The sequence below is a fragment of the Xiphophorus couchianus genome, chromosome 3, assembly GCF_001444195.1.
Source record: "Xiphophorus couchianus chromosome 3, X_couchianus-1.0, whole genome shotgun sequence".
Lineage (NCBI taxonomy): Eukaryota > Metazoa > Chordata > Actinopteri > Cyprinodontiformes > Poeciliidae > Xiphophorus > Xiphophorus couchianus.
In genome coordinates, this window is record NC_040230.1 from 6,089,335 (window position 1) to 6,111,869 (window position 22,535).

General features: G+C 36.2%; 1 protein-coding gene across 3 annotated transcripts in view; it reads left to right on the forward strand.

The window, feature by feature from the left end:
- Positions 1-22,535, forward strand: part of thsd7ab (thrombospondin, type I, domain containing 7Ab) — a 203,216-nt gene that overhangs the window by 126,484 nt on the left and 54,197 nt on the right. For all 3 annotated transcript variants that reach the window (XM_028011976.1, XM_028011963.1, XM_028011971.1), the window contains 4 exons: positions 14,529-14,644; positions 15,922-16,057; positions 17,534-17,637; positions 21,163-21,357. In XM_028011976.1, coding sequence (XP_027867777.1) covers positions 14,529-14,644; positions 15,922-16,057; positions 17,534-17,637; positions 21,163-21,357 — 551 coding nt within the window. The remainder of the gene's footprint in view (positions 1-14,528; positions 14,645-15,921; positions 16,058-17,533; positions 17,638-21,162; positions 21,358-22,535) is intronic.

Below are 22,535 nucleotides of genomic sequence, written 5' to 3' on the forward strand. Positions count from 1 at the left end.
TGCAAAATAGATGAATATTGCATCAAACATTTTCCATTATAAGAACATTCTAATTTGTTTGTAATCATTTTCAGTTAATTAAAAACAGAAATTCTCCACCTGGATCAACCACCTGTGCTGGCAGACAAAACTTGTGTAAATTTTTAATTGCAATTGAAGGGCCACACAAAATCAGTCGGGGGGCCACATTCGGCCCCCAGGCCGCACCTTGGATGCCCCTGCTGTACAATAAGCCAGGCCGTCACAATAAGGAATTACTCAATAAATCAATTAAACACATAAACTTAGAATCCATTTTCTTATGGTGTTTGGTTGTCGTGTTTTATTTTAGAATATTTTCCAGTTCCTTTATTATGCCATTATCAATATATTACTTGGTAAAATAGTCTCAAAACAACAATATTCTCAATATTAGTTTGTTGCAACATTTTCTAGGAGAATTTTTCATTTAGCAAAATTTGTTATTGTGCCAATATTATTTGTTGTTGTTTTGTTTTGTTTTTTAACACAATTTGTCTTCACCTTGGGCGATATTTGAATTAATAATATAGTATGTAGGCCTGTCGCGATAAACGATAAATCGATTAATCGTACGATAAATAAAAACTATCGACCTCGTTTTAATTATCGGCATTATCGTCTCTTCCGGCCTTCTTCTCTTTCTGTTGATGACACCGAATGAAAAAAGGCTCAACTCCGGTGCTCTCCACTCACCCTCCCTTCCTCATTTCCTTAGTGTAAAGCTCAGCGCACAGGACACGATCTTACAGCTGTCGGCCGATTGTCGGCCCATTTTCAAAACCTGACAGACCACACATTAGCCGACAGAAATCCTAGGTATAACGGTTCGATCGGGTTCGTTCCTGCCGTGTGGTGTCCAACAATGGGCACAAAATAATGGCTGCAAGTTCAGTGAACTAATTTTAAAACCAGGCATTAATCAATGCTTTACTACAATCTACCTGCAATGCATGTGGCTAGTGTCAGCGTAAAGTCCTGACTGAATGAAAATCATTAGAACCTATTTACGTCACGTTAACGAAGAACAGCTGAAAAGTTACCGGGTTTATCAACCGCGGTAGCAATTTAGCTCCAACTCCTCCTCTTGTCATTTCTATATTCTTTGCGTGTTGAATAAACATTAATGTTGTTTCCACGTCGGCTGGACTTCGGGTTGCGCCGTGTCAGCTGTTTGGGATTCCCCGAGGTAATTTCCCCTCAGAAAGCACGAGGAGAATCCACGCTTTCTGATTGGCTACCTGTCACATTTAACGGGTGTAGTTAAAGCTCCCAGTCGGGAAAACCCTTGATTTGGATCGGAGCGGCATCGACGATCTACCATAACACACCACACAACCTTAGAAAGACCAACGTTTTAAGATTGTTGTAAGGGGAAAAATAGGAGCAAAAAATCATGTAGTGTGAATTATTGCATCAGGTAGTCGATGTGCCCATCTTCTCTATTTAAATCTAATTATTACTGAAGGGCAACATAATATACAGACTTCATAATCTGCACTCTTTTGGTTGAATGCAGTATTTATTTCCACTTTGGCTTTATGTTGTTTAGTTTTTATCAAGTACGTCTTTTGTTAATGGAGACTGAGAATCAATTTTGTTTTTGGTTGTTTTGTTTATTTTGTTTATCAGCTCCAGTGTTAAATATTCTTTTGAAAATAAAGTGTATCTATCTTTGGCAGGAAATCACATGCATTATTACGTCATTTCCATTAAATCAGTGTAAAAAGGTCTTCAGACAATATTATCGTTTATCGCAATAGTTTTTTGAGACAATTAATCGCTCAGCAAAATTTGCTATCGTGACAGGCCTACTAGTATATATATAATATAATTAGGTAGTGGCTCTTTAAATACACAAAATTGTTTCAAAATAGTAGCTTCTTTGCAAAAATACAAAGGGTAAAATAATAAAATGCATTTTGTTGACTATTAAATTTTCACACCACATTGTCCACAGAGGCTGAAATAATTCTAATATGTTGAGTGTTTGAATTAATGTCTAGATAATTCAAGAGTTTTTGTTAAACTTTTCTTTTTCACCTTATAAAATCTACTTTGTGCAAGCTGAATTTCTTGGGTGAATATGTACCTAAAGAAGAGAAAACAGAAAAAAAATATATTTTTAAAGCTTCAACACTGATTTTTACGAACCCCAAATCCTTTGACTTTTATTTGACACCAGTCTGTGAATGCAAAGCTCTAATTTCTGCGGATGCAGACATCAAACGTTGCAATCAGATGCAGCTGCACACATCATTAGAAAGTCTATTTTTGGTCTGACTGAGTCTCATTAAACAGAAAGACTTTTTATCTGAATGATTGTTTTACAACAGTTAACTGATTTATTGTAGATGTTCTTATAATCACTTCTTCTGGAAATAAAAAAGCGATTAAATTAAAAGAAATAAAGGATGAACAGAAATATGAGTTTATTTATGTCCAGCCAATTAACATTGCATATCATCTGAAGGCATTTTGTAAGATAAACAGTTTAGTTTGATTCAGTATCTGTCGAAATAAATACTTTTTTTTCCCACCAGTTGCAGCTTTAATGTGGACCGGTTCTTGCTCAGCACCGAAACCTTCTAATCAGTAGCCTGTGGGTTGCTTTACGAAGTTTAAAAACTAATGAAAAAACTTCTCTGCACCTCGTTAGGTTCAGAGTCAGGGTAATTTCTAAACCTGAGGTTTAACACTGATTAAAATTATAAAACTGGGACTACAGAAACTTAATTTGCTTTATTTCAAACAATACCAATCAGCAAAAGATTTAGACTTTAGAATGGAGACTTTAAAAACTACCAGTTTATAAATCCTTTTCTGTAGTAACTGTTATTCCTGTTTGAATATTGATTAAACATATGACATACTGACTTTATATTGTTGTAAGTGATTCTGTTAAAGCAGACGTGAAGCAGTTATTCCTGATTATGTATTGATTATTTTATTTATAGTAATGTTAGGCATAACATTTTTTTTATATTGTTGCTTTCACTTTTATGTGTACAAATAAGAGTAAATTGTTTATTATTTCTTCTCTGGTTATCAGTCTGCAGTCAGAACTACCTGTAAGAATAATAAAATGATCAAATAATTAATCAATTTCTAGTGAAATTAGTCGTAACTAGGTATACCTCTGATCATTTTATGGCAGCAAACTGCTTCCAACAAGATCTTAGTTTGTGCCGGTAGATGAATTAAGACTGGAAGAGGTTTGATGCAAATTTGCGACAATAGGCTAATACTGTAAGTGTTAGATGATTTTCTGTTTATTCACAGCCCTATGTTCCCTAATCTAAATTCAGAATACACTTTTTATAAGAAAAATTAATTGGAAGAGATGATTTAGGTATGTGAAGATCTGAAAATCTTGTTTTTAAACTACTCAGGAACCAGCTCTACCACCTGTACAGAAACTAATTTAATTAAATACGTTTTTAAGAGGCAGACGATTCTCATTTACATGAGAAAATGCAATCCGAACCTTTTTGTAGGTTTGGATGACAATAACCTAGTTCTGGAAATTTCTCAGTATATCTGAAAAGATGAAAATTCCCAAAGTTTTGTTGTTCATAGAAAAAAAAAAGAATAAAACACAGTGGTAAAATTTTTGCCAACATCTTTACAGCACATAAATCCATTAGTACTAAATTAATAAAGAGTATTTTTGTCATGTTTCTGCTGCTGCTTTGTGAGCTTTAGCTTGACATTTTCTGAAAAGCTGCTCCTGTTTTCTCAAGTCTAAAATGTTTGCTTGTTTAGATCCTTCTTGTTTAAAATGTTAGCTTGACAAACACATGGGGAAAGGACATCAGTACCTGCAGATGTCTGCAGATTATGATGAAAACAGGGAAGTGCCAGCAGCATGAGTGTAAAGTGAGTGAGAGTGAAAACAAGCAGACTGACAGAGCTGGTTAAGTAAACGGAGCACACCCAACATGAGTCCCAGTTCATATCTTTCCTTTGCAGGCTACCACAGATAAATAATCTCTGTGTCCCTGAAAGCCTAATTAACCCTGCCGTTTTGGGTACTGGTGATTTCTCATTGATGATAATGACGGTAATTAAATGGGATTGATACTTTAAGGCAATTTAATCATGAGGCAGATGAGAGGCAGGATGTTTGCGGGTAACTGTGAGGACCACACCACATGAGGCGAATTCAAAATAGATGAGTTTACCCAAACATCTGTCAGAAAGTTCAGCTCAGGGCTCGTCGCTTTCGCTCCAACAATCCCATCGACAACACCAGGACGAGAAAGCAGAGAACAATAAAGTCACGGAGTTCTGATTTATTCTAATTTTCGCTCATAATGGGTATGAATGTCAAATTAATTCTAGGCTTTTTTTGACTATAAATTATATTATATTGAATATTGGCAAAATATGGGTTCATGAGTTGAAATTATTGTGGAATTATTCCAATGATAAAATTGTTAAAACTTTATGACACTTTATGACACAAACAAGCATTTGGTAACTTGTTTGTGTTTTGCACAAATAAGTGCAAAACACACAAATTATGCCAAAAGCTGAAGCTTTTGTACATTTGTATACTGATCACTGTATATTGTATATTTGATCACTGTTCAGGAAGGCAAACAAGATGATCTGTGTTTGGGATCATTGTCCTGTTGGTACACCAAGCTGCCATCCAAGATTCAATTGTCTAGCTGCTGTTTGATTTAAGATGAGCTTAGTTATAGTCCTCTATACGCACTGGAAAAGATGGATCAAACAAAAAGAGTCACATATGATTCAAGTCAAGGAAAGACATAAATCTTGATTGGTGAATAAAGGATGAGAACAAATGTTTTTGAGTTGGGGTGTGTTTATGTCAAGCCAAACACGGTTAGTAAAAATTAGGAGAATTGTCCCTGTCTGTGTTTAGTCCGCTTTAATCAAAACTTTAGTCCGGTTCGGGGAAGTGTGAATCCGTAATCCACCAAAAAAGGGAACTCTGGTCTGCCTAAAAACCTTGGTCTTAGTTTAGTTGAAGTGAACTTTGGTGTGGTTCGAATCCATATGTGGATGCAAGCTCTAAAAGCAGGAAGTGGACTACAGCGCAGGGCATTCTGGGTAAATAGAACCAAAACAAATGTGCCTGTTTAGCGCTAGCAGGAGAAATGGCTCGTGGTATTTTACCAAAGACAAAAGAGAAATCCTACAACTGTTTAAATCTGACGGCACTCCATTTTTGTTTGTTCCGTGATAAAGGAAGTTAACTCAGTGTCTTCTTCTGAGGTTTTTGTATCATTTCCTGCAGTAGTTCTTGGTGCAGCGCCCCCTCAGGCGAGGAAATGTAAAGGTTTTTTAATTTGTTTGGATTGTTTGACACATTGCAGTGTGAAAGCGAACCACACCAACTGAAAATGTAACAAATGTTGCAATTTTGGTCCCCAATCAAACCATTGTGAAAAACACCCAATGACTCCACTTTTGCAAGTCTTGGATAATCTTTTATCGCCTGTATTTATTTTTTTTTAAAAAGAAAGAAACTTGTGCTGGCAAGTGAGTGAAACAAAAGCTCAGTGGGTTGGAGAGTAGGCGAGGAATTCCAATTTACTTTCTCTCTTGTCAGTGATCTTATGTAATCATCTATAATTTTGAGCCAAAGACCAGTCTGAAGCAGGATAACTGAGTGTCCTAACAAGCCCTTTATCACACTCTTAGTTGTTGATTATAATTTTTATTGGCCCCAGCTGAGTCTGTTCAAACCTTTTCTGAGAAATGCATACAATTTATTGAAGATGTGTCATTGAATTGAAGGTTTTAACACGTTCTCCTTGGTGGACCTTTTTTTGTAATGCTTAAATTGACAGAGTTATGGAGATCTTGAAGAATAGACTTCTAAATAGAGTCCATCAGCCCAAACAACACAAAGTGTGACGGTCTGTCAGGCTGTAAACAAATGGCCGCTTTCTAAACTGCTCGTTTAAAAGTGAAGCTTTAAATTGGTGTTCTGTGAGCTGCATCACTAATCTCACTTTGTGCATGAATGTAGAAAGCACACTTTGCCATCAATCTTTGTCTTGTCCATATTTACATTTTCATTTATGTTCTGTGTTGAGATTCAGCAAAGCAGAACGGAGCTTATTTGTGACTGAAAGGACCATAAGATTGGTGGAGAAAAATATAAAACCTGTACTGACATACTGTAGGTTTACTTAGGGACAGTATTAAACACTTGGCTTGCAACAATGGCTGTAAGTCTAAAAAACAAGCAAAAACAGAAAACTCAACTTAATTATTCTAATCTGTTTAGTTGCATGTTCTTAGATACAATGCAAAATGCAAATAAACTATAAAGTCATGTGAACATAATAGCTAGTTGGCTAGATAGCTAGCTGCTGTAGTTAGCTGTTGGGTAATCCAGCGGTAAAATTATTCCAAGAAAATTTCAAAAATGGAATTTAAAATTTAAAAATCTGGCTAATATTACTGTATTTTATTATTCAGTGTCATTATTTGTCAATAATCTCAACCCTTTTAAAAAATGTATATACTATGCTGAATAGTCACGTCTTTGCCAGGAAACCGACTAATTTAAATTATCGTTACTAATTCTACCAAAACTAGTTGCCCAACCTGAATTATTTTGAAGATTTTTTTAACTGTTATACACAGTGAATGTTTTCTCAGCAGCTTGTTAATGTCATTTAACTCATGAGTAAGTCAGAGTTTGAGTTTTTTTGTTTTTGTATTTATAATGTTGAATAAAAAACAATCTTTTTGTTTTAATAAGTCTTTACGATGGTATACACTGCAAAAACACCAAATCTTACCAAGTATTTTTTGTCTAGTTTCTAGTGTAGAAATCTTAGTAAACTTGAATTAAGACAAAAGTAACTCATCAGCAAGATATAGCAGCTTTTTTTAAGTAAATAATTTCTTAATATTGATAAAAGTACTAGTTACATTTGCAGATTATTTCAGTAAACACAGGGGGAAATTATCTTTGTAAATTCATTGGAACTGGTACTTTTTCATCCAAATCAAAAAATTATTTACTTAAAATAAGCTTTTAAGTAAAAAATCATCTTGCTGATAAGTTATTTATGAGTTAGTTTTGTCTTATTTCAAGTGTAATAAGATATTTGCACTAGAAACGAGGCTAAAAATACTTGCTAAGATTTGGTGTTTTTGCAGTGAAATGCATTATTATTCCAACCAGTAATGCAAACTCTTCAAATAAATGATTGAAAGTCACAAATTACACATAGTTATAAATAAAAAAACATGATTATTTGTAACCATTTGAGCAGCACCTTGACAGAATCTGTTGGGCAGAAGTCTCTCTTCAGATTATGTCCCATCACGTTTCTGTGATAATCTGACTGGTTGAGTTTTTACACCAAAATTATGTATTTTCAGGCTTTAGTGTCCGTCACAGCAAGGTTTTTAAGCTTCATTGCACTGCAAAAAAAAAAAAAACTTTCTGTAAAACAATGTTATTTTGAGGCTTCAGATGTGCATATGTATTATTTTGAATCTCGTGGAGAAAATGATTCGAAGTTTAGGCTCAATTAACATTGAGGGCGTGCTGGGTCCTATTAGGTTGATTGCCAATTATGCTTTTTAACTGAAGGTTCTGCTAATCAACATGTTGAATAGGAAGTTTTCAAAGCAGCAGGAGTTAATTAACTAAACAGGAAGAGGCCACATTTATTCTCAGCATAGAAAAGTTGTAAATGAATCCTAATCTACTGTCATTTGTGGTATCGTAATGTTAATAAGATGGATATATGCTTTGAGATTAACAGTGCAAGGATTTGGTTTTAAATTCTGGAAAAGGTTATCCATTTTTTATCCAAATGTTTTATTTCTTAACCAGACCGTAAACATTATATCAGTGTGCGGTGACTTTCCACCACTGATCAGAAAGACAGGAAAGTAATTGCTGCCTTTCTCAAATGGGCTCAGAAAACAGTCATTACTGCAGAGAACACAAACAAACAAAATATTCGATTTATGTGTGTGGTGCAAACACATCAGAAGTGGATAAACATCAGTTCTTCTAACTTCAGGATGACCTGGAAAGTCGGTTGCTCTCTAGAATGTCTCTGTGGATTGAATCTAACAGAAGATTGAAGGACAACAACAACTACTTCTGAAAGGTCGTTGCTGATGTCTTTCCATTTGACCCCTGTATGCTCCAAACCGGCTTTGGTCAGTCCAGTGTATTTAATTAACAGTATTTAGATACTACTTATCACCGTGTTGTCTTAGGCTACTTTTACGGTGTATGTTTTGATGCTCAGATCCTATTTTTTACTAAAATCCAATTGTGTGTGTGATCACTCATACTAACTAAATGTGGCCACATTCAGAACGGTTTAACGGTTTACGATCAGTTTATGGAAGTAAGAATAGATGCTGCTGTTTGTGGATTGATTTTAAAGTTATTCAGCAATGGGAGCAAAATTGTCACACTGCAAAAACACAAAATGTTACAATGTATTTTTGGTCTAGTTGGTATTGCAAATATTTTAGTACACTTGAAATAAGACCATTAGACTAATTAGTAGAGCCGCCTGCACAACCAACAAGAATACAGCAAGTGGTTTCTGGATTGCAAGTCAACAGCAACAAAAAAAAAAACACTTGTGCTTTCCAGCAGCCAATTTACAGTTAAACCAACTGACCAAACGTGCTGGAGCTCAGTTTCTGTTGCTAGGTGATGGGTAGAGATCATTTTGGGTTGCTAGGTAACAGCCTGGACTTTACTTTGGTTGCTAGGTGATGGGCAGTGCCTGCTGATTTATGACATTAGATTTCAGAGAGATTTTTGAAACGGCTCATTTTCCAGACACCAAAAAAACATTAACTTGTGAAAAACCAGTTTGTTGTTCTTTTTTTTAGCCACTTTTAAAAGCACTACTACTGTTACTGCTACTGGGTCTCTAATGTTTGTAAAAGCAGTAGAGACCCAAATGGAAGTACAAAAATGAGCTGAATGTAGATTTTACCGTTAAAAGATTACAAGAAAGACTTTTGCGCAGTTGTTGCTTTTGTTTGGCAGGTATTGTTGATCAATTCACATTGTTGGTCTCCATGTAGCAAACATGGCCGCCCGCAACGTCCTTATGCAGATGCGACCCATCTCACCCACAGATGGGTCTGAGCTGCCTTCACCCCCCGCCGCCTCAGGCCACGTCTGCCTCTCACACACACATAGACACACACACACACACACACACTAACTGTCAAAGCCCAATAGAAACGTGGGACACAACAGAGAAAAATATGTCAGTGCCTCAGGCTTGGTCTGCTATCATCCTATCAAGAAAGCTGTTATTGTGTGAGGGGGTAAAAAACAACAATGTCTGCTTATTGATTGTGACGGTCTGTGTGCCGATTGCTACCAAATGGGCATTTGTGTAATCGCGCTGGAATTTGTGAAAACGGAGACTGAATGATCCGTGGTTATGCATTTCGGCAGCATCAGTCTTAAACTCTGTGAGCCATCTTGTCTAATTGAGGCTGTTTGTTTTCTGACATTGCTGAAAACTCCTGAGACCAAAAGACAGCAGCAAACTCGTCCTTGAAGAACCGTGACTGATTCATCTTAAATTAAACAAAGCATGTTCTTGTTTTGTAGTCCCTAATTTTGATAATGAAATTAATTAGCCTTATCTGCTCCCAGCAGGATTTCCTTTTATGTGTGTACACTTATAACTGCTTACAGTTCTCTGCCTTAAATCTCTATCCTTCATCCAGCGCAATCATTTACTTAGTCATTTCAGAAAATGGGCTCTTGTTGAATAGAACTGTAATGGAAGACATCTTGTTTGTGTTTCTACAAATGGTGACATTTGAGGATCCTTCTGTGGCTGTATTGCTTACTGGAACCAGTGAGGATGTTAAAACCAGTTGCTGTTTCTGGGTTCACTGAAGTGTAGCCCATTTTAAGCTAAAGGGAAGTGACACAGAAAAAGAAATAGTGCCGCTGGGGTGAAATACTCCCAGCTCTTTGTACAAACAGCAAAAACAGCGTGATAAGTAAAGATTAACGATTTTCACAAACAAAAGAAGGCGCAAAAGAAAGAAAAAAAACACAGTGGTAGAATGGAAATATAATTAAAACTGCACTGATGACATTAATACAAATAGCGTCACACCCCCACAGATAGCCTCATGCTCTAAATATTCTGGTTGTTGCTGTATTTTGGAAATAAACATTGGTTTGGTAGTTGTGCCTCTGCATAAAAGGGGTTCATATTTAAATTTTAATATTAAATTCTTGCATGTTCATCTTCTATAGCAGCGTTATAATAAAAGGGGTTCATATTTAAATTTTAATATTAAATTCTTGCATGTTCATCTTCTATAGCAGCGTTATAATCATAAATTAGGAGGGAAAAAATGAGAAAAGACCACAAATACTGCAAATAAATGTACAAAATCCAATAAAGATCCCCAAACCTAATATAAAAGTTTTACAAACAGCAATATGTAACACTTAAAGATTTAGTTAATGCATTACATTCAATAATACAGCTAGTTTATAAATCTGTACTCAGATAAAAGAATGTCAGACTTAACTTGTTACTGCTGCAAATCACAAAGACAAGTGGGATTTACTGACTCTCATGCTCAGCAATCAGAATAAGGAATTGCTATCAATTCAATGACAAGTCTCATCCAGAAGAAGCTATTTAATTTTTTTATTTTATGATAAATTAATTATTAATATTTTCTAAAGCACTCCAAGCTAATTGAAGAATGTGTTGTCATAGCAACGTCTCACTGAAAAACCACCTGCTAGTTTCCACAGGAAACGTGCAAACTTCAGGTTTCTCCATATATATTGGGGTCGCAATTGAGGAGGGTTGGAACTGTGGCGTCCCCAAGACTCATACAATATGAATATGGCAAACTATTTGTGTTTTTATTCCATGTCATTTAACATAATGCTATTTTCCCATTCTAGCCCATATTCAATCATATGCTTACAGAAACTTTAGAGCTTTTCAACATGAGTATTGTCTGAATACGTAATGATAAATTTTGCTTCACGTAGTTGCTTTATTCCACTTTTCAGATAACCACACATAATTAAAACACCTGCAGAAAATTATAAAATATCTTTAAAAAGTAAGTAAAACTCTCAGTTAAAGAATCAGCTTTTGTTTGGAGATTTTTCATGATATAAATAACCATGATATCACATGTAAGAAGCAATGTGAGCACAAAAAATTATTAAAGAGTCTGCTCAACCAAACACATGATTTTTTTAAAAAGTGCCAGTCTGATTTGATGAAGGAGGAAATAATTATTAGGCTTTAAATAAAACAACCCACTTCAGTGAGTTTTAAGTGGGTCTTCATTAAATACATTTATTTTTTCCCCTTTCCCCATTAACAGCCTCAGCTTCACATTCAGTAAAATTGAGCTCCATAGCAACACTTATAATCAGGCATCTATTGTTATTTCAGTAATTTTATATAATCAAAGGGAAATATGGACTGAATAAGTTTAGCTAACTGTGTTATAGGCCTTCTCCTCTGAATAATGAATGAATAAAGAATTAATAACAATATGTGGCATCTACAACTAAGGAACCAGAAGTCTGACAAAAGAAACTCTAAACAGAGATTATTAGTCATCTTAACTCATAAACCCAGATGTTATATGGTTTGTACTGAAACTGATTTTAATTCCTGCTGATTAAGTATTTATGAAACTTTGACTGCCTGGAGTTTTAAAAAGAATGATGCTAGTTCAAGATTCTATTCACTAAAGGCCCCATAAATCTCACAGACTCGAGTAAATACATGCACTTTGAGGCTTTTAGCCCCGCAGTTGATACTGTTGTTTTCCTGAAAGCCTCAGAAGAACATGAGATGGAAAGGAGACGCCAAGTAGGTGAAATCTGTGAAAAACATTCACACTTGAGAAGTACAGTACATCTGTTTGTTCTCTAAGGCCTGAGCAATAAAGGGGATATAATATGCAAAATTCACATTTTTCACATTTTTATACTTCCACTTTGGTCTCAGCCCAGCAGTTTAAAAAAAACACACAACTGTTTTCTGGCAATAAGTTCATGTTTATTAGTGTCTATAAAACGAGTCACATTTGACTGGAACTACGCTGTTACCTAGCAACCCCAGCAAAGCTTTGCCTGTCACCTAGCAACACCAGTTAAGCTCTTGCACGTTTGGTCAGCTTGTTTTATCACTGTATGAGCTGTACAATGGCTGCTATAAAAGACTAGTGTTTTTTTTGTTGTTGTTGGCTTACCATCCAGAAACCACTTGCTGCATTCTTGTTGGTTGTGCAGGAGGCTCTACTCCTGCTTTTCAAAGATGTATGGTTGCATAATTGTGCATCTGTTTGCAACTATTTTCACATGCGAGTGTAAACATTGAGTTGAAGGGGTGTGGCCACCAGCAGCTTATTTAACCCTAAAACAGCTCATTTTGAAAGAAACTCAAAATAGGCAAAACTGAGCAGACTACAATCTCATTATCTGAGAATGATTTTACACAAAACAACTAATGAGCATGTTTTTATCTATTCCAACCTTTTCAGGGAAATATAATAAGTCGCCTTTAAGTCTTTTGAGTTGCAGAACAGAAAATTAACTCAATCCTTTAAATATTTAAAATGACGAAAGGTTATGTGGAGACATAACGCTGATGATTAAATACCATAATAAGGGAGCCTTCAAAACGGATCTGAAACATTACACATAGAGACCGAACTGTATTAATTAACTACATCACTGCTTTTCAAAATGCAGTTGACATTACAGTCATTTTCACAGGCTTGAAATAAACATTCATTCAACTTATCCTTCTTTACGTACAGTTATTTCGCCTTTTCTTTTCCTCAAACTGTCGTTGAGTTTTGAGTTTTACTTCACTCAAAGCAGCGCAGCGCACAGAAGCTAACTTTACAGGCAGGAGCTAGCAGTGTTGGTTTTTCAAAATAAAGTCAATTTTAACATTTCATGACATTTAAGCTCTGATTATAGTTAGTATAAGTGTGCAAATATAGGCTAATATGTATATCCCATTGACTTTATATCGTTTTAACATATATTTTAAAGGCAACTTGATTCTGAAGGTGTGGTAGCTTTTATGTTGCCATGGCGATGTGCCACATGTAGAGGAAACCCTCAAACATGATATGTAGGATTTTTGTTTGATTATTCAGTATTTTTTTTTCTCTTAATGTGGCTTTCTTCTTATAAATATTATAGAGGGCAGGATGTAAACCAAACATACTGAATTCTGGTTCATCTGTCTTGTCTTTGGTTCTTTGCTTCATAGGGTCCAAATAACAACGCTTGTGTCTGAAATAACCTGCAGAAATACACACGTTTACTCGCTTCTTTATGTGCAAATGCAGAAAATCTAGCTGCTCCGCTACATCCAGCAGCTGTTTATTTCGTTTGGACCATTCACTTTTATGAAGACACGAGAGGATTTGTTCTGCTTGAGAGGGATTTAGCTCCGTCTATTGGTATTAAAAATAAACCTCTCCTGGTGTTGCCTGTACATGATTGCAGTTTGGCTGCGAGGCTCGCTATCGTTCCGCTGATAATGGCGCGTTAATGAGCGCGGAACGTCGAGAGGAGAGCGCTGATTGTTAGTAATGTTAACCCTGACCCAGACGACGGAGGAGTTAGCCACAGGATGAGGACAGCCTGCCGCTGCTGGACCAGTTAGACTGGATCACAGAGATGGGATTACCAGTTGACTTCCAGCAGGTCTATCAAGACCCATTTATGTTGTTCCAGTGGTACTCGCAGGAGACCTAAGGTGCTTAAATGATGGGAGATTAATCATCACCCTTGGCCTGAAAAACCTTGGCTTGACCCCATATTCTGTAGGTTCAAAGGGATTATTACTCACAGATAGTTAAATCTATTTATATTTGGACTCTATGCAGTGTCACAGGAGCAAGATCCCGCCCCCATGTTCCCGCTGGAGGGCAAAATGCTGCTCACCGCTGTGTTATTTCACTTATAACAAGACATTTTCCCCATTTTATAAATGTAATGATTTGCCAGTGGAACTAGACCTTTTTCATCAATACTAAGGAATCATGGGGCTGCACAGTGGTGCAGTTGGTAGAGCTGTTGCCTTGCAGTAAGAAGGTCTCTCTAAATTCTCCCTAGGTGTGAGTGTGTGTGTGCATGGTTGTTTTGTCCTATCTGTCTCTGTGTTGCCCTGCGACAGACTGGCGACCTGTCCTGGGTGACTCCGCCTCTCGCCTGGAACGTTAGGTGGAGATGGGCACCAGCACCCCTCCTGACCCCACTAGGGACAAGGATGTAAAGACGATGGATGGACTAGAAATTATTGACTTCAAAGATATATCTCTATATCTTGCTGAAAAGTTATTTATGAGTTAATTTTGTCTTTTTTTAAAAGTGTACTAAGGTATTTCCACAAGAAACTAGACCAAAAATACTTGGTAAAATTTTGTGTGTTTGCAATGCACTAGTTTTGATCAATATGTGGCCCTGATTATGTATATGTTTTGTGTTTCAGGTGTCCAGAAGCCCCGCGCCCAAGCACGATGCGACCGTGTCAGCTGCCTTGCAAGAAGGACTGCATCGTGACTCCTTTCAGCGACTGGACTGAGTGTTCGGTTTCCTGCGATTCAGGTACACAAAACAAATGCAAACACAATCCCAATACAATCCTGCCTCATATATTCTGACTTTTTATAGCAGTCAGTTAGGTTTAAGTGGCAGCTGCGTGGTTTGGACTCTTCAACCCGAGCCTCAAATGTTCGCTGCCTCGCTCACGTTAAACATAATTAATGTGACAGATTGGCTTGAGAGACGACCTTTGGGCTGACCTCTTTTAGTACGTCTAGCAGATCTGCTTGCCTGAGGCCACAAGTGTCAAGAAGTACCAAGTGTTATTGTTTTCATGTTGTGAAAGCTGAGGTCTGCCTTCGTCCAGGTTGTGGAGAAGTGGCAAAACAGATTTGCAGCTTACGATCATTACTGTCTTTATGGAGGTTGGTGGTATAAATCTCTACTTCTGTGTATTTTAAATGTATGCTGCTAATATTTGCACTATTTAGAGCAACTTTTCCAACTTTCCAAACCATTTAACAAACAACTTGAAATTGTCCCCACAATAACACAAAAAATTATTATATTCATTTTGAAATGAAAATATCAGCCTCTTCACAAACTTATTGTTGTCTTCTTTATTTATCCTATAGAGAAAGTTGGTGCTTTAAATGTGACTAACCATGACAGAACCAGGCGCAAGTCTAGTTGGGAACTGCAAAAACAAGAAATCTTACCAAGTAATTTTGGTTTAGTTTCTAGTGCAAATATCTTTGTACACTTGAAATAAGACAAAACTAACTTAACAAGTAACCTTTCAGTAAAATATAGGAGCCTGCTTTAAGTCAATAATTCCTTAATATTGGGGGGAAAGTACAAGTTCCACTGGCAGATTATTTAACTTACGAGGCTTTTTTAAAATTATTATTAGTAATGAAATAATCTTCCAGTGGATCTAGTATGTTTTTTATTATTGAGTTTCAGAATGAAACAAATAAAGAATTGTCTATGTTTTTTCATTTTCCTAATATGTAGATCATTTTGAGTTGGTGTTTTTACAGTTAGCTTGCATGCTAAAAAATAATTAGTTCTCCTGATTTAGAGGGTTGTTTGATCTTAATTAGACACTTCAGCGCATCTCAGGCACTATAAATACCACAGAAGTAATCCTGGTCATTAACACAGCCTAACTGTTTAATTTAATGTATCATTGTTGTTGTAAGTAATCAAGTGTGTGGGATGCATAAGACAGCTGTCCAATTAGAGTTTACAGTGGCGCTCCTGCTCTCCGTTTTTCTTATCTTTACTCTCAGGTCCAGCTTTTTCTCTGATTTTTACCCCACTGATTGTCTGTCCAGGTGGTGAAGTTGTGAAGAGAAAGCAATCAAGGAGACGTCTGGTCATCCAGATGCCTTCTAATGGAGGACAGGATTGCCCGTTGGTGCTTGAAGAGGAGAAGGACTGTGAGGTCCCCAAAGTCTGTCCCGGCTTCAGGTACAAGCACCACTGTGGTCCCGGTGGACAGTTACAATAAAACTGGAAACTTTCAGGTGTTTTTAGTTCATACTAAACAAACTACACATGTTTTCTCTGTCCAGTTGTTTACTGGTTTTTAGAAACATGTTTGAAATAATTAAATAAATTAAATTTACTTAATTTTTTATTACATTTTCCTCTCAGATTGTACCTTCGGTCTCTAATTCCGAATTTTAAATTCACAACACAAAACACTCCATATTTATAACAATACAGGAACATTTCTAGAAAAGTCATGGGTTTTCCATTACTAATCGATCCACTGCTAACCTGAAAAATTAAGGTAAATGGTTTTTCTTTCTAGAAAAACATAACTGAATAAACCTGTTCCAAGGTTTAAGTGCTGATGAAAAACTTCTGTTATGCTTTCACTGCAAAAACACAAACTATTACAAAGTATTTTGTCTACTTTCTAGTGCAAATATCTTCACTCACTTGAAATAAGTCAAAACTAATTTAGAAGTAACTTTTCAGCAACATAGAAGCTTGTTTTAAGACAGTTATTCCTAATTCCTAAAACTTTAATTCCTAAAGTTCCAGTTTCACAGGCAGATTATTTTACTTACAACACAGGAGAAATGTTATGTTACAGGTGTAATAATCTACCTGTGTAACTACTATTTTTCCATCAATGTCAAGGAATTATTAATGTAAAACCAGCTCCTTTATCTTGCTGAAAGGTTACTTGTAAGTTACTTTTCTCTTATTTCAAGTACTAAAATATTTGCACTAGAAAGTAGACAAAACAATTGGTAATATTTTGCGTTTTCGCAGGGTTTTTTCAAGTTTAGATTTTAGGATTTACTAGGTTGCAAAACATTTTTGTTGAAAAATGTAGATGTTTTATTATCTTTGTTAAAACTAATGAAAAATGTCACCAAGCTACAAATCTACTTCCTTTAATGCAATAATACAATTTTTCCAGTTTAGTGGAAGTGACAGAGCTAAAAGAAAAGCGAAAGAAAATTGCCAGCTTCTTTGAAAACGTTCCTGCAGGAAAACCTCAACTAAACATATAAAGATTAAATATTTTTACGTTTGGAAAAGAGATCTTAACCTTATAAGGACCTATTGGTAAATTCGTAAAAACCATGTGAAGAAACAGAAGCCAACATTTTGTTCGACTCCAAGGAGTAAGGAAATGAGAAATTATCACCATCAGTCAGTATTTATTCCAAAACAAAACGTTCATCAGAGAATTACAATAGTTGCGTTTATAAAAGAAATTACGTCGGAAATATTGTTTGTTTACATAGATTTGAAATTTTTTAAATAAAATTCTACAAACATCTTTGGAACTTGAAATGTGCATCATAAACATAGAAAACCTTATAAAAAAGTATCTTAAAATGTTGAAAATGCATCTTTTGTGTGACAGCTGGAACATTATAACTTGACTGCAATAAATCATTCATGACTGAACTTTATTTTCAGGTGGAAAACTCACAAGTGGAGGAAGTGCCAACTGGTTCCTTGGGTTCTCAGAAAGGAAACTCCAGGCGCTCAGGAGACGTGCGGACCTGGACTTCAGACCCGAGGTACCAAAACAAATATTTTCATCTCCTTGTTTTTTATAATTCATTGATTTTCTTTGATTTGTGGGTGATTTTTCACTCATTCATCCCAGTATAGCACGTACAGAAAATGCTTGTGCTTTCATATGCCAGAAAAAACTGAGTGTAAAACTCTCATGAATATCAGCAAGCTCTCCTGAGATCTGGATGGAAATATTCTCACATCTCGATGTGCGCCTCTGGAGACCAGTTCGGCAGTCGAGAGTTGATTCGCTGATTATATTTTTCCCCCACCTCAGGCTCGAGTCATGCAATTTTAATCAAATGTTTCTTGTTGGAACTTAGGAGAAGATTTTGCACCTTTCCTTTTAAAACACACCAGTCCATTCCCCAGTTTATCCACGCTTCATGCATATGTGGCAAGTACTTTAAAGCAGAAAGCATATTTCTTCCTGCTTTGCTGTAACGTATAGTCCAGGGAAGTTTCATAAGGATCCAATTTCAAGGGGAATGATCAATTTCATTATGTTCCAACTCCAACACGAAGCTTTTATTAGTTCTTATTTTGCTGTTTCTTCTTCCCTACCTCACATTATTACAGGAAAGAATCAATCTGGTTTTAATCTGCTTTAAGGTCCATCGTTCAGCACAATGATGGGGATTTTTTTTTAACGTTTTCACTGATTTTATATAAAGATGAACCAATCTGATATTAATATCTGAATCTAGATATTGAAATATATTCTAGATTGCTGGCAATGTGTCCGATTCGTAAAAACAGATCTATTCATTGTAATTCTATGCTTTGTTCTCTGAGTGATTTATTTTACATCAAATTTACAATTCCTAATTGGACTTTCTGAACCATTTGAAACTTGTTTTTGTCAGTTTCAGTTTCTTTATTATTTATTTTACACTGGCTGCTATAGTCTACTGACTAAACAAATTAAAGCTAAATTTGTTTTTACATGTTTGACCAAGTTTGTGAAGCTATTTATGTAGTTAAGTGAGTTGTACTGGTACAGGGATGTCAGATAAATGTGTATTTCAGTACCAGAGGTGGGCAGAGTACCAAACAATTGTACTCAAGTAAGAGTAGCACTACATCTTTACTCAAGTAAAAGCAAAGGTTAGCCATCTTATATGAAGTAAGAGTAAAAAAGTATTTGGTAAAAAAGTCTACTGAAGTACTGAGTGACTAATCAAATTATCAATCATTTAATATTTAAAAATTACATCATCAGATGGATCAAAATATATAGTGAAGTGGAAATTTTGGTATTTTTAGGACTAAAATGACAAAAATTCATATAAGTAACAAAAAATATAACAAAATCAGGCAAAAGAAAATTTTAAATAACATGTACACTTATGAAACTTTAACAAAACCTGCAGGTCTGTGTCTGGTGAAGTTTTGGTTAAAATATGTTTGTTTTCCATTCAGTGGGTAGAAGATTTTACTAAAATAATAGTAGAAATACTTCATAATCAAATTACTCAAGTAAAAGTTTTAAGTACAGCATAGTAAAAATACTCCTAACAGTAAATTGTTTCAAAAAAGTTACTCAAGTAAATGTAATTGATTAAATGTAACCAGTTACTACTCGACGCTGTTCATTATATTTGTTTAATAAAAAGATGTTTTAATTTAGCACTGTTTTTCTGTATCAAATATAAATATATGTTCTTGTTCCACAGTGTGACAGACTAAAGAATAAAATACTGTACAGTAAAAGCAAAACTTCACTATACATCAGATCCCCAATTTTATTCTTTGTGACACTTTGTCACGTTTGTTTTTGGTATTGACTCGGATCAAAGGAGAAACTCTTATGTCCTGATATTTACCTGTAGAGACTCTCACCTTAAAGGCAAAAAAACACAGTAGAGGCTCCATTAAACACACAAAGCCACAAGCTCTTCTCTCCCTGCAGCCCACACAAACCCACAAACAATAAGACGTGACCTCACACACCAATAGACAGAGGCTTTCCGAACCAATAGCAGCGCCCAGGGGGGTTTGACCAAAATGTGCTCAGAGATTGATTTCTCCATAAAGGTACAGCCCTGCAGAACGTCTGCGTCACAGGAAAATGAAATACTGCAGCAGCACTTGTAATACCCTTTATTGAAGGAACAAAGAGCAGGAGGATGCAGCTAAAAGCTAATTGACTTGTGGCGTTTTAAGCCAATCGAAGCGCGGACGCATTTGTGTCTGCCTCCTTTCATAATTGTTTTTAAACCTCCCGTGAGATCCAATCTGAATTTTGCAACTCGAGTTTATTTTTTGTTCAGGTGTTCTTTAAATGAGATTTATTGAAGCAATTTTCATAAGGTGACACAATGTTCCAGGGTGTTAATGGAATATGTGTGACACTTTTAATCAAATCACCAGAGGGATGCTCACTGCACCTCTTACTACATGGAGAGCATCCGCTTCTCTGCAAGCTCTCCAAACAAACTGCACTTTCTAGACAAATGAGCCAGAGTTCAATTAAAACAAACTAAACAGGACTGGTGTGAATAAACCCTAATTGAGCGCATCTCCCCAGTTTTAACATCCTTACACAGGCTGGATTTTAAAATACTTTTAAGTTATAAATCACCAAAGCGCTGTGCACTGCAAAAACACAAAATCTTGCCAAGTAATTTTAGTCTAGTTTCTAGTGCAAATATCTTATTACACTTAAAATAAAACAAATTAACGTAAATTTGATGTAGAAGCTTGTTTTGATTAAATAATTCCTTAATATTGATGAAAAAGTATTTGTTCTACTGGCTGATAAATTAACTGATAACATGGGAAAATGTCTTGTTATAAGTTAAATAATCTGCCAATAAAACAATATTGTACTTTTTCATCAATCTTAAGGAATTATTTGCTTAAAACAAGCTTCTATACCTTACTAAAAAAGTTACTTGTAAACTAGTTTTGTCTTATTTCAATTTTGCTAAGATATTTGCACTAGAAACTAAGCTAAAATACTTGGACCAAGTATTTTTGGTCAAAATTTGGTCAAAAGTTTGATCTATTTTGATCAAAATTGCTGTGGTGAAATATTTTACATTTTTTGAAGAAGGAAGTTGTGCTGGTCTTCTTCAGAGGTTCTATGCGGTTTCCTTCAGTAGTTCTTGGTGCAGCGCCACCACAGGTGAGGAGGGGAACAGGTTTTTCAATTAGTTTGGATCGTTTGACACAGTGCAGTGTGAATGTGAACCACAGCAGCTGAAAATGTAACAAATGTTGCAATTTTGGTCCTCAATCATACCAAGTCTACTGGACTTTCAGATGTGAAAACACAACTTAAGTACTAAACTCAAACTTCTTTTCCTTTTTATTTGCTAGATCTGAAGGTACTCTGATGTTATGTTAACTGTGCTCAGTAGGAACCACAAAAAACTAAAGTAATAAAATAAATTCTACTGCATAACATGATCTTGAACAACCTTTTAATGTCCGGCAAGCTGTATGTTAAACCACTAATAAAGACTAATGTCCTAATTTATACACTTTTTCTCTTTCTCCCTAACCTCGTCTGATTGTCCCAGCTGTGTCCTGCCGCCAGCTGGACGGGACGCAGGCCGACATCAGCGAGTGCCTGAAGTCCGCCAAGGCCATGCCCGCCATCACTCAGCGCTGTCAGCTCCCCTGCCAGGATGACTGCCAGTTAACCAACTGGTCCAAGTTCTCCTCCTGCACAGCTGACTGTGTGGGGGTCCGCACCAGAAAGAGGGCATTGATAGGTGAGGACTGGGGGAGACGGCTCAAACAATGCGCTGCTGTGAACCGGTCTCAAAGCCTCTCGTTTTCTCTGTCGGTCAGTGTCAGTGAGGTGCCACTCAGAATGACGTCTCAGGAGGGAAAGAGCAAATCTAAAACTGTTTATCAGCTTCAGCGGAGTCAGGATGCTTTCTGGTCATAAAAATCAAACGACAATGTTGGTGCAGTGAATTGTGAAGTCTTAAGAGTAGGAAGCTTTAAATGTGACCTACTAAGCTTCCTTTACCAGGTTAGGTCTATGGGTGATAAAAAACATATTCATTACATTATTTACACAAAAGCATTCAAGATAATATTTTAGTTCTGTCTATTTTGATCTCCTTTTAGCTGTTTTAGGACATCTTGTCACTTTAAATTTTATTAAGCTGCTGCTGGCCACGCCCCCAACTCAACGTTTACACTCGCACATGAAGATGGCTGCAAACGGATGCACAATTATGCAACCGTACAGCTCTGACAACAAAACACTTGTGTTTTTCAGCAGAAAAACCAGTTGACCAAACGTTCCAGAGCTCAGCTTGGGTTGCTAGGTAACGTGCTGGGCTTCACTGGGGTTGCTTGGTAACGGGCAGTGCCTGCTTATTTGTGACCTTACATTCTCAGAGTTTTTGAAACGGCTCATTAACTTAACATTAACTTGATTTTCAAGTCTTTTTTTAATTGCTTGTGTGGTTTCTAGAAGCAGCAGAGACCCAAATGGAAGAACAAAAACATGCAAAATGTTGCATAATAGGTTCGCTTATTAACAACAGAGGCCACAAAATGGAACCTTGCACTTCCCTAAGTTGAACGAGACAAGGGGGAGATTTGTACTTTGATGTAGCTTCACAAAATGATCTGACAGACAAATATGAAGAGAGCTTCTACAAAACGGATATCAACCTATCAAACAGATCTAACAGTGGACTGTGTCTAAAGACGAGGTTGTGGCCAGAATAAACATCACCAAACATTTAGTTGAATCAATCTACATCAGAACGTTGTTAGAGACTCTCAGAAAAGCCTTTTAATGGGAACAAATACCCTGACTACAGGGTGGTTTGCTGGTCCACATCCTTTACTTAGCAGCAAACAGAAACTTGAAAAGTGTCTGATAACGACCAAAGAGAGAAGAGTTTAAATTGTTCTTTTTCATAAGCAG